This window comes from Trachemys scripta, chromosome 1 (genome assembly GCF_013100865.1).
Source record: "Trachemys scripta elegans isolate TJP31775 chromosome 1, CAS_Tse_1.0, whole genome shotgun sequence".
Classification (NCBI taxonomy): Eukaryota; Metazoa; Chordata; order Testudines; family Emydidae; genus Trachemys; species Trachemys scripta.
This window is the reverse complement of record NC_048298.1, coordinates 83594237-83606989: the sequence shown is the minus strand read 5'-3', so window position 1 is coordinate 83606989 and position 12753 is coordinate 83594237. Positions and strand designations below refer to the sequence as shown.

The 12753-nt window shown below is 40.8% G+C and overlaps 1 protein-coding gene across 1 annotated transcript in view; it reads left to right on the top strand.

The window, feature by feature from the left end:
* The window catches only part of ANKS1B (ankyrin repeat and sterile alpha motif domain containing 1B), a 757754-nt gene that overhangs the window by 221657 nt on the left and 523344 nt on the right, over nt 1-12753 (top strand). Inside the window, exon 8 of the mRNA XM_034778452.1 lies at nt 1217-1357. Coding sequence (XP_034634343.1) covers nt 1217-1357 — 141 coding nt within the window. The remainder of the gene's footprint in view (nt 1-1216; nt 1358-12753) is intronic.

Here is a 12753-nt window from a genome sequence, read left to right as displayed (position 1 = left end):
ACTGCTTTAAATCAATGTACTTATGTTGCTTGGGGGAGGGTTTCAAGTTACATCAACTTTAGCAGTAGTCTAGATAAGCCCTTACAACTTTATTTAGTGTAACTTTGTTCTAAGGGTGGGATTTTTCAGAAGTGTTCAGCATTGACCTATGTCATCTACTGAAATAAATGATAAAACTGTGATTCACTTCAGTGGGATCAAAGGTAGGCTAACACAGTATAACTTTGAAAATCTACCCTAGAACCCCTTACTAAGGATGTGGGCAGGAGGTAGGATCACAATCAAGAAAAGGGGAATGATCTGTGTAAATAGAAAAATGCCCACCTTTTCTCACAACAACCATTATAGAATCATGACAGCGTTTAAAATGAAAACATATAATGTGTTACAAATATCCTCAATGACTCCACAATAGGCATAATTTTGACTCTGTGTGCAACAAGGACCTGAAGCAGGAAACAAAATGGTAAAATAGAATCACTTTCCCTGAAACCCCTTGCCCTTGCTGTTTAGGGCAAACAAATATAGCAGGTTTTTTTTAAATGAAAAATCAATAAGTATTGTTTACCATACATAACAAGTTACCATTTTTCATCATTGGTAAACATCAAACTAAAAATGAAATCCTAAATTGTTATTAAATTTCTACTACTTCTCTGCAAAAGCCACTGGCCAATCCAAGTTAAAATGGTTGTAGTTATATATATTCAATATTTGGCTATAGAAACAAGATCCCATTATCTTGTGGTGTTTCTGCAATATTCTACCTACTGTACAATTTCTAAGAGCAGTAAAAATGTAATAATATTAGTTTTCATTCTCTGCAGGCTATAGTGAAAAATAATAATGTAAAATCAAAAATTTAAATTAAAATATACTTTATTTTTCAATTGAAAAGTTGCAAGGTGTCTGGTGCTGTACATTATACATAATCTGAATATTTGTAGACTGAAGGTGAGTAATAAGAGTCTCTGTCTCTGAAATTCTATTTAAAATATAGCTTACTGTAGCTCATCACATATCTTTTTTCTTTAGGTAATATACTATGTTTTACTGATTATTGATTGAATAGATGCACTATATTAAGTTGAAAATGCAGTATATTTATCAGTTTCTGGAAATGTGAAGTTTCTCAATCAATCTTAGCATTTTTAACTGTGGTAAAATAAAGCAAAATGTTTCTGCATAATGTTCCAGTAAACTTAATTTTCCACAGAGGCCTTCATCAACAAACCTCACACAAGGGGAGGAGGAAGAGGAAGATGCCCGGGAAAACAGTTGTGGTCCTGCAGGTTTATGGGAGGCACTAACACCCTGCAATGGATGTAGGAACCTTGGATTCCCCATTCTTGCACAGGTATTTATCTTTCTATCTTAAAATCTGTAAGCTATACAGCAGTGGTTCTCAAACTTTTTTTTGCGGACCACTTGAAAATTGCTGAGGGTCTCAGTGGACCACTTAATGATCTTTCCAAATGTTGTTTGTACCATTAGCTAACTATTGTAAAGCGCTTTGGATAAAAGCGCAATATAAAACAAACTTAATAATGAACATTTTTTGTTCTACAAATAAAAGCACACAACTCATATTTTAATATCAGTAGTCTTACCTTTCTGATGTGATGGATGTGCCCTTTCTCCCCCGCTGTGGCAGCCCCCGAGCTGGGGCTGTGAAGGATGCGGGGCCTCTCCCTCTCTCCCCTGCTGCGGCAGTCCCTGAGCTGGGGCTGGGAAGGAGAGCCATCTCTCCCTGGCAGCTGCAGCCCTGGAGCTGGGGGAAGTTGCCTCTTTCTCTGGCCACCGCAGCCCTGCATGTCACATATTCCCCCCACCCCCTCTTCTCACTCCACTGTCCCCTCCCACCTACCCCTTATTCCCCCCAAGGCCACCACCTTACCTTACATGTGCGTCTTCTCCTGGGTCCAGGCACCTAATTAGTGGAGCCACGCCTGCGCGGCTCCACTAATTAGGTGTGTGGCCCTTCATTCTCTCGTGTGCAGCCGCCCAGGTGGGCACCTTAGAGGGAACTATCCACAGACCACCTGAATGGAGCAGTAGTCCACAGACCACAGTTTGAGAACCTCTGCAATAGAATATTCTTACAATCTTTTTCTGCCAGACCTTTTGCAGCTGTTTCTATTATCATGTTCCTAATCCACAGGAGTGCAATACAGTATCATCTAGATCAGTGGCTCTCAACCTTTCCAGACTACTGTACTCCTTTAAGGAGCCTGATTTGTCTTGTACGCCTAAGTTTTCCTTCACTTAAAAACTACTTGCTTACAAAATCGGACATAAAAATACAAAGTGTCACTGCACACTAATACTGAAAAATTGCTTACTTTCTCATTTTTACCACATAATTATAAAATCAACTGGAATATAAATATTGTACTTACATTTCAGTGTATAATATATACAGCAGTATAAACAAGTGATTGTATGAAATTTAAGTTTGCACTGACTTCGCTAGTGCTTTTTATGTAGCCTATTGTAAATCTAGACAAATATCTAGATGAGTTCATGTACCCCTGGAAGACCTCTGCATAGCCCCAGAAGTTTGGTTAACCCTGGTTGAGAACCACTGATCTAGATTATAGACGTAATCTACTGGCACAAAAGTATCTACTACACACTTCTATCTATACAAAATAATAAACCTTTTTCCTATGCTTTCTTCTAGAAAACAGTAACATTTTAAAAATGGAATAATGTACAGAAAAATAAATGTTATGAACAATGGACATCCTGTAGAAGTAGCAAAATTCCAATTTCCTGAACACTCTTTAAAAAGACACAGTGCAAAAGTGCCTAAGTGATTTCGAGATCCAATGAGTCATAGATTCTGAAGTGCCTAAGTCACTTTTGAAAATGGGGATGTCTCCTAAGTCACATAGGTACTTCTGAAAATTTTGTCTGCAATCTTTTAACTACAGAAATCATCTTCAAAATGTAATTTAAAAGGGGTGAACATCATATTGTATTACCCATCTAGTTAAGTTTAATGTACAAAATGTTCAATTTACTAAGGCAATTTCAGATATTTGTTTACCCCTGTTTTAGGCAGATTATTTCATTCTTCTTGGGAAATTCACAGGTTTTTCACAAGGCAACTGTGGGGGTCAGGGAGATGAATTTCTTCAAGGTCACATAAAACCGTTAGACCACTGTACAGCTGCTACTGCATACACATGGGTCAAATTCTCCTCTCAATTTTGTAACACATGAAAATTTGGCCGTGTATGTCTGTATATTTTAGGCAAGAGTATATCTTGAGCTTAATATCTTAAGCTTTCTTGGAGAGGGTATTTACATATAACATTTTAGATAAGCTAAAATAGGTGGCTGTCTTTCAACTACATCAAGTATTCAGTAACAAGTTGTTTGGATTTTTTTGTTTTATTTTTTTGAGTATGAAATCTACTGTATGAAAGGGCAGCTGCTGTTGATGTCGTCCCCCCTTCCCCCCCCCTCCGAATAAGGACATGTTTTAAAATAGCATCAGAATATGTAACATTTGTTAATATTGGAGCTGGTTGAAAATATTCCATTGGAACAGTTTTCCATTGGAAAATATCGATTCAATGAAACTGAAACATGTGTTTGAACTTTTGTTATAGTATAAATTAGAATATAATAGTCAATATGACAAAGAAGAAACATTTAATGAAAATGCCAAGATTTAAGTTTTTCTTCTCAGTTTGGGATTAAACAAAATTTTGAAATCTTGAAATTACCCGCAGGACAGAAATTCCTCCCTCTCCCCTCCGCCCCTCAGTATAATGGCACTGCAGTTCTTTCCTCCTAGAGTAGTTTGGGGACTTAATACTTAATCTGAAGTGATATAATAGTATACCCCAAGAATCCTCCTTTGTAGTTTGTATAACTTCCACAAAAAATCTTTCACTTAAATCCTGACATTTGTCAAGTAATCATTAACACTCTTGATATTCTGAGAAGGATAAAGGAAAATGACTAAGAAATGTAGGGGTAAATCTTCCTTATCCATTGAAAGACTAAACAGTAGCATCTACGCAGGCATGCCAGCAGGTGAGTCCTGTGCAATGCGAATCATACTGCCACAGAGCAGGATGGCACATCAGGACTGTCCAGCTCATCAGGTCTGTCCAGTACAGTGGAGCTGTTGCTGTCTCTTTTCTCATGGTGCAGCTTTCTTACTTCTGTTATGTCTTGCACTTTTGTTGTGCTACTGAATGTGGGCGTGTCCAATTTCTTATTAGCCATGCCCTTTTGCTATGCCTATTTTCTTAATTGTGTCCTTACTTGGCACTAAATCTGGTGTACTAGGATAACATCTCCCATCCTCATCACCCTGTGTGCTGTGTTGCTTGCTTATAGTGACTGGATTTTTTTATACCATTTGGTGTCCTGGGACTTGATCTTGTATCTGTTTGAAGTCAATAATAAAGTTTCAATGGATTTCAGTGAAACAGGATCAGTCAGTTAATGAACTTGAATAGTGATGAGCAAGATGCAGTCAGTGCTCCAGCTTTTTATGAGCTGCTTATGTTTCTTCAGCATTTCAACAGTTGCTTTCTGCTTCGTGACATTTATAATTTTTAGACATCTTTAGCATCTTTGGTCTGTGGCAAGGTGCAGTGTTATCAGATCTGCAAAAGATATAGCAGTATTTTAGGTTTTTACTGGTTATCAACTCCTAGTTTTTAATAAATTACTTTTAATGTTAGTACTTTTCTGCTTTGGAGTTATATAATTTATTGATTAATTACTCATTAATTTTCCCATGGTGAACACGTGTGAATCATAGAAAAATAAGAATGGAAGGGATCTCGATAGGTCATTTAGTCCAGTCCCCTGCACTGAGGCAGAACTAAGCATTATCTAGACCATCCTGATGGATGTTTGTCTAGCCTGTTCTTAAAAACTGCCAGTGACGGAGATTCCACACACTCACGAGGTAATTAAATACTCTTACAGTTAGGAAGGTTTTCCTAATGTCTACCCTAAACTGCCCTTGCTGCAATTTAAGCCCATTATTTCTTGTCCTATCCTCAGAGGTTAAGGAGAACAATTTTCTCTCTCCTTCTTGTAAAAACCTTTTATCATGCCCCCCTCCCCCCAGTCTTCCTCTTCTCCTGACTAAACAAACACAATTTTTTCAATCTTCCCTCATAGGTCATGTTTTCTAGACCTTTAATCATTTTTGTTGCTCTTCTCTGGACTTTCTCCAATTTGTCCACACCTTTCCTGAGGTGTGGTGCCCAGAACTGGACATAATACTGCAGTTGAGGTCTTATCAGTCCTGAGTAGAGTGAAAGTATTATTTCGCATATCTTGCTTACAACATTCCTGCTAATACATCCTAGAACGTTTGCTTTTTTTGCAACAGTATTACATTGTTGACCCATATTTAGTTTGTGATCTATTATGACCCCCAGATCCTTTGCTGCAGTACTCCTTCCTATACAGTCATTTCCCATTTTGTATTTGTGAAATTGATTATTCCTTCCTACGTGTAGTATTTTGCATTTGTCCTTAGTGAATTTCATCCTATTTAATTCCCATTATTCTAGTTTGTCAAGATCATTTTGAATTCTAATCCTGTTTCCACAAAGCTTGCACCCCTCACTCCTGCACCCCAACCCCCTGCCCCAGGCTCATCCAGTGCACACCCCACAGTTGAGAATGTTACACTGGTCTGTGATGATCCCTGAAGGATTTTGGATCTATAAACCACAAATGACACTAATAAAAAGTAAAATTCATGAAATGTCCAATGGATTCTATGAGATCAGGTACAGTGTGATCATAAGACCCCTGCACCCAAACTCCCTCCCAGAGCTTGCACCCCTCACTCCTGCACCCCAATCCTCTGCCTCAGCATCAGCCTGGAGCCCACTCCCAGACACTGAACCCTTTGGCCCCAGCCAAGAGCCTGCACCCCCTCCTGCACACCAATCCCCTGCCCCAGCCCTGTGAAAGTGAGTGAGGGTGGAGAAGAGCAAGCGACGGAGGGAGGGGGGAATGGAGTGAGTGGAGCGGGGCCTTGGGGAAGGGGCGGGGTAAATCCTGGGTTGATCTTAAATTCAAAAAGTGATCCTGTGTGTAAAAAGGTTGGAGACCACTGGTCTAGGCTATATTTCTTTAGTTTTGTTTATCAGATGATCACGTGAGACAATGTCAAAAGCCTTACTAAAGTTGAGATATATGACATCTACTGATTTCCCCCTGTCCACAAGGCTTGTTACTCTGTCAGAGAAGGATTCTAGGTTGGCTTGATGTGATTTGTTCTTGTCAAATCCATGTTGGTTGTTGCTTATTACCTTATTTTCTTCTAGGTGTGTACAAATTCATTGTTGAATTATTTGCTCCATTGTTTTTCCAGGTAGCAAAGTTAAGCTGACTGGTCTATAATTCCCTGGATTGTCCTTATTCCCCTTTTTATAGATAGGTACTATATTTTCCCTTTTCGAGTCCTTTGGTATCTCTCCTGTCCTCCGTGAGTTCTCAAAGATACTTGCTAGTTGCTCAGATCTCTTCAGACAGTTCCTTAAGATTTCTAGGATATATTTCATCAAGCCTGGCTGACTTGAAAACATCTAACTTGTCTAAGTAATTCTTAACTTGTCCTATTTTAGCCTCCAGATCTTACCCCATTTACACTGATGTTCATTATGCTAGTCATCCAATCACTGCAAACTTTTTGGTGAAAACAAGCAAAAAAGACATTTAACATTTTGGCCATGCTGCATTTTCTGTTGTTGTCTTTCCCTCCTCATATAGTAATGGCCCTATCCTGTCCCTGGTCTTCCTCTTGCTTCTCATGTATTTGCAAACTGCTTTCTTGTTACCCTTTATATCCCTAACTAGTTTAACCTTGTTCTGTGCTTGGCCTTTCTAATTTTGTCCCTTCATGCTTGTGTTGTGGGGTTGTTTTTATATTCATCCTTTGTAATTTGAACTAGTTTCCACTTCTTGTATGACTCTTTTTTGAGTTTTCAGATAATTGAAGATCTCCTGGTTAAGCCAGGGTTGCCTCTTACCATACTTCTCATCTTTCCTATGCATTGGTATAGTTTGCTCTTGTTCCCTTAATAATGTCTCTTTAAAAACTGCCAACTCTCCTGAACCCTTTTTTCCCCCTTAGACTTGCTTCCTGTGGGATCTTACCAACCCATTATCTGAGTTTGCTAAAGTCTGCCTTCTTGAAGTCCTTTGTCTTTATTCTGCTGTTTTTCTTGTTTCACCATTTCCTAGAATCATGAACTCATCATTTCATGATTCCTTTCATCCAAGCAGCCTTCCACCTTCAGATTCTAAACTAGCTCCTCCCTGTTTGTCAGAATCAAATCCAGAATAGCCTCTCCCCAGTTGCTTTCTACACCTTCTGTGATAAAAAGTTGCCTATGTTGTATTCCAAGAGCTTGTTGGATAATCTGTGCCCTGCTGTATTTCCCAACAAATGTCTGGGTAGTTGAAGTCCTCCATCACCACTAAGTCCTGTGTTTTTGGATGATTTTGTTGTTTAAAAAGTCTCATCCATCACTTCTTCCTCCTACTTAGGTGGTCTGTAGTAGATCCCTACCATGATATCATCACTGTTTTTACCCCTTTTATCCTTACCCAGAGACTTTCAACTGGGCTACCTCCCACTTCTCTATCTCAATCTCAGTGCAAATGTATACATATTTGATATACAAGGCAACACCTTCTCCCTTTTTTCCCCTGACTGTCATTCCTGAACAATCTGTACCCTTCTATACCAGAATTGTTGTCATATGAATTATCCCACCAAGTTTCTGTGGTGCCAATTGCCATATTTGTGATTATTCAATAGTATTTCTAGTTCTTCCTGTTTATTTCCCATACTTCTTGCATTAATATACAGACATCTAAGATGTTTATTAGATTTCCCCACTGTATTTCCTCTTGTCTCCTTTGTCTGGGCTGCTATTTTCCATATTGACCCCTAGATTCTGACCTCTCACCCAAGTCTCCACGTTTTGGATTTATCTCTGGGCTTTTATCTCCTGCCCCCATTAAACCTAGTTTAAAGGTTAGCCAGTCTGTATCCGAAGATACTCTTCCCCTCCTTTGACAGGTGGACCCCATCTCTGCTCAGCAGTCCACCTTTTCAGAATAAGGTCCCATGGTCAATGAAGCTGAAGACCTCCTGTCGACACCATCTGCGCAAACAAGTATTTACCTCTAGGATGTGTCTGTCTCTGCCCAGATGATTTGGAGTGATTTCATAATTTAAAAATGATAATTTTCCATGCCTATTTTTAACATAAGACAAATGTAAGGGCTATTATAGTAACAATGAAATTGGTTCAAGATTGTTTTCCAGATATGGGCTGGTCCCTTTTCCCTTTTAATAGAGGAGGTTCAGTTCAGGATTTACTTAAACTGGAAGACAGTAATTTTCTGAACTAGTTTGCTTCTTTTACACTTAAATTGTAAAATATTAAGCAAATTCTGTTTTACTAAAAATCATCTGTCACTCACTAAGAGGATAAAAAGGCTCTTTAATTGTGTACACTTTACTCTGTCTCCTTATTTTTTCCCAACTCCTCCATTAGGTCCCAAAATATGTCTAGACAAGTATTATATAAAAATGAGCTTTTGTTTCTTCTATTTTTTTTCCCTATTGGACTAGAGGAGGAAAAGCCAAAGGGTAATAACATTCAAGAAGATACAGGGATGAGATCTGTGGTTGAAATGACAATATACTGTATCTCAGTATCACCACAGAAATGTCTATGTTGGTATTAATACTGCACCTCTCTATCGGAACATCTGTAATTCTTATCCAAATGTTTCCATGCTCTAAACAGGGATCAGCACTGCCTGTGTACAAAATTCATAAAAGGAGAGTGTTTATCAACAGAAGAGGCTGATTGCCTTGATAAACCCCTATTCTAAATTTGGCCAAACTAAAGCCCATGTCAGACACAAAAGAAACCACATCTCTAGTGTGTAATCAGCTACCACAGGTAAAGAGCCACTAGAAAGATTGATGGGCATACATTTATTGCTACAGATATGGGTGTCTGCTGATGGCAATGTTGCTTACCACATAATGACTGTGGACACTTCCTGAAAAGTATGGCTGTAACTCTAGAGAGATGTGCAAACCTTGCTCCAAGTTAAATGTTTGTACTGTAACCCTTCTGCCCATCTAAGTTGGCAGCAACAAGGGCCGGGTTCTGTATCTAGGGGTTCCGTTTCAATAACACAATGCAAAACCGGCTCGAGCCCCCACCCAGTGACCTGGGACAATTACATACCACCCCCTGGGCGCCTCTACGAGGCAATACTTCCCCTCTCGCAAGCACGGAGTCTGAGTGTAACAGAAAATGTTTAATAACATGAGGTAAACAACATCAGCATTAAATTGGAAAAACACCAGAACTAGAGTTCTTAGACCAAACCATGAGCGAAGACCCACCCCAGCAAATTGGGCCATGTCCTCTCCCATTGGTTCTTGAAACCAGCGACCCAAGAATCACCAAAGTCCCAAAAGTCCACCAATCCCAAAGTCTCTTGGGTCCAGCAACCCAAGAATCACAAAAGTCCCAAAAGTCCGACAACCCCCCAAAGTCTCTGTCCATGATCAGTGCAGCCCCAGAGTTCAAAGGGGGGGGTGAGCAGGGTGTTAAGGGGCACCTTACGTGATCCGAGGCCAACCGGCTGCTTCTCCGTGGGGTTCCACCACAGCCTTCACCACGAACTGCTCCATTCCACCCGCAGTCCCACTCCTGCCGTCCCACGAACTGCTCTGGCAGCTGCTCCGCTCCGCTCACCGACCTGTGAGCCGCGCTGCTCTGCTCCGCTCCGCTCACCGACCTGTGAGCCGCGCTGCTCTGCTCCGCTCACCGACCTGTGAGCCGAGCCGCGCCACTCCGCTCCGCTCCAGTCGTCCCGTGGGCAGCTCCCACAAGGCTCTGCTAGCTGCTCCTCCAGCCGCTCCGCTCACCTCCGCTAAGCTAAGTTAGCTTAGCAAATAGCTTCAGGCTCCCCCACTAGTTAACACAGCCTCAGTGATCTCAGCTCTTAAATAGCTTTAGCTCTTTTGTGATTTCAGCTCTTAGTGATTTCAGTTCTTAGTAGGGGAGCCCCAGTGCTGGTGCACTATTGGCCCAAAGTGAACTCAGCTCAGCAGCCTGTAACTAGACTCCTAAGAGAATCAAAGTTAGCTCTGACATTCGACAGTGGAGAGAGGAGGAGGTGCAATTGGTGTTTCAGGCCCACAAAAGGGACCCACACCACCAGGTACCAATACCTGCCCCCAACCTCTCTCAATTCACTGGGTTTTGTAACCCATGCCCCTTGACAAGCAAATGCTTCCTAGGTAATGGTGAATGACTCACTCAGTCCTTCTGCCATACAACAGTTCCACTGGCCTTGATTCACAGAATCAGGGTAACAAAACTTTATTCTTCCTGCCCCAATAACAGAGAAACTGGGGATCCCACACCAGCCAAAGTAACCACTTTGAGTTGCTGTGGTTTCATGCCAGGCGAGTGGGTGTGCCTATGCAAACAAGATCAGCCCCTGGAGTTCTTTTCCACACTCGCCATAATTCACCACCAGATGTCAGGGTAGAGCTCATCCTGACTCTGCTTACAGTACTTTATATCTTTGACGTATCCTTTGTATGCATATCTACAATTAACATGGCCCAAATGAAGACTATCATAATTCACACGCTTATAGTGAGCTGGGTAGTGCTGTTACACAGACTGATTTGCAACTCTGTCAGGGTTGGGGAAATACCTGAGCCTGGGGGTCATCTGACCCAGGCTCGACTCAGCGATAGGTTGCTGCCACATGCCTGAGGGCTGAGTCATTGCAGGCTCTATTAGAAGGGCATGTTAGTGCAGCTGGGTTGTTGCTGCATGCCTGAATAATGCTTCACTGCAGCTCTATTGGAAGGGCAGCTGGGTGAGAAAATGTGTCTCTTCACAAAAAAGTTTAGAAGAAAAGATTTTGTGTTGTACACTCTAATATAAAGACAACAGTCCTGATTTTCAGAGGTGCTGAGAACCCATAACATCAGGTGAAGTCAATGGGAGCACCACCAGTAGTCAGTACCTCTGAAAAATAGGCCATAGTCTCAAAGTTAACCCATTACCTGTGGGGACCAAGCCAGCAGACCAGTTGTCTCTCATTTGGAAATACTCCTATTGATTAAATATAAATGTTAATCTAGGTATGAAAAGGGACTTTGGGGTTCTGTATTTCCCTATATTTGGGAACAGTTCAGCCAATAAATATTGCCACATTTTTAACACACTTATGCGCATGTTCTTGATTTAAGATTCCCTGTTTCAGCTGGCTACTTTGTTCTCAATTGTACAAAACATTAACAGGCATATCATTCATGGTTATTTGACTAGGGTTTCCTTCCAGTGTCCTCTCCTTCACTCACTGATCTAGTGGAGTGAGATTTCTCCAGATAATAAAAAATAAAAGTTCTTTATCATTTCCCACTTTTGAGTCAATTTTAACACAGAACTCTATGTAAAGTACCTTTCTCTTTAAGCTTGGCTCTTGGGACTGGCAGAATTTTCATTAGTGCCATACTTTGTTTGAAGGCTAGAAAGAGCCAGTATTAGATTCAATCACTAAACTGTTAAGAGTTATTTTAGAGAGTACTCTAATTACAGATGCTCCATACTAGCAGCAGGAAAAGATGCTAACAGTGCTGTACCTGTATAAAGGCTGGTACTAACATACCAAAAAACTTGCTTCAGGGTAAACAAATGCCAACAAACCCTCTGGCACTAGAGGTTTAGAGTGCTGTGGGGACTGAGAGCTCTGGGTTGTAAGCTGAATTCATCCTCTGGCCAACTTTTAATTTGGGTTTTCTTTTATTTAAGATTATCTCAGGGTCTAGAAGGGGGTAAAGGAGGGTTTCTGTTATGCAGATACACTGCTGGGGATAAGGGCCTCCCCTCCTGCACTGAACTGGAGTGGGTAGGGAGCTGTTATGTCCTCACTGACTAAACATCTATGCAGAGAAGTGCTTAGACAACTACATCGCTGCTACTGCAAGATTTCCATGCTAGTGGCACAAGAGCTACTTTCATGAGAGTTCAGTTATTATTGTCAGATATTTTTAAAACCTATACATAGTACAACAGAAATTATTATTATTAATTTGTGTTACTGTAGCACCCATGACACCTTGTTATGGACCACAACCCTGCTAGGCACTGTGCTAAAACAGAACAAAAGGATGGTCCTTGCCCCAGGATCTTGCAACCTATGTCTAAAATAAAAGACAACAGATTGGGGAGTACAAGAATACAATGTGATAATACTGGTCAGCATGACAAGTAATGGTCCCTGCATACCAATAGCCTGACTCCAGGAGAATTTGGAGGAAGGATTTGAAGGTGGATAACTAGGTGTCTTTGCAGATGTTTACATGAGCACCACATAAGCATGTGGAGCAGCATGAAAGAAAGCACAAAGGTGCTTGTCTGAAATTTAGCAAGTGGGTAGTGAAGGCTGTCATTGTAGGCTGACTGGAGGCAAGGATCAACAGACTGATAGCAAATGAGAGCTGATAGGTGGGGACTGAATATAAAGGACCTTGAAAGTGAATAAAAGTAGCTTATGTTTGATGCGATAGAGAAGGGGGAACCAGTTGAGGGATTCAAAGCGAGGGGTGACATGGTCAAACTGAGCTAGGAAACTGATCTTTGCAGCAGAATTCTGCATGGATATGATATTAGCTATTGCATGCTCAGATCTACAGCC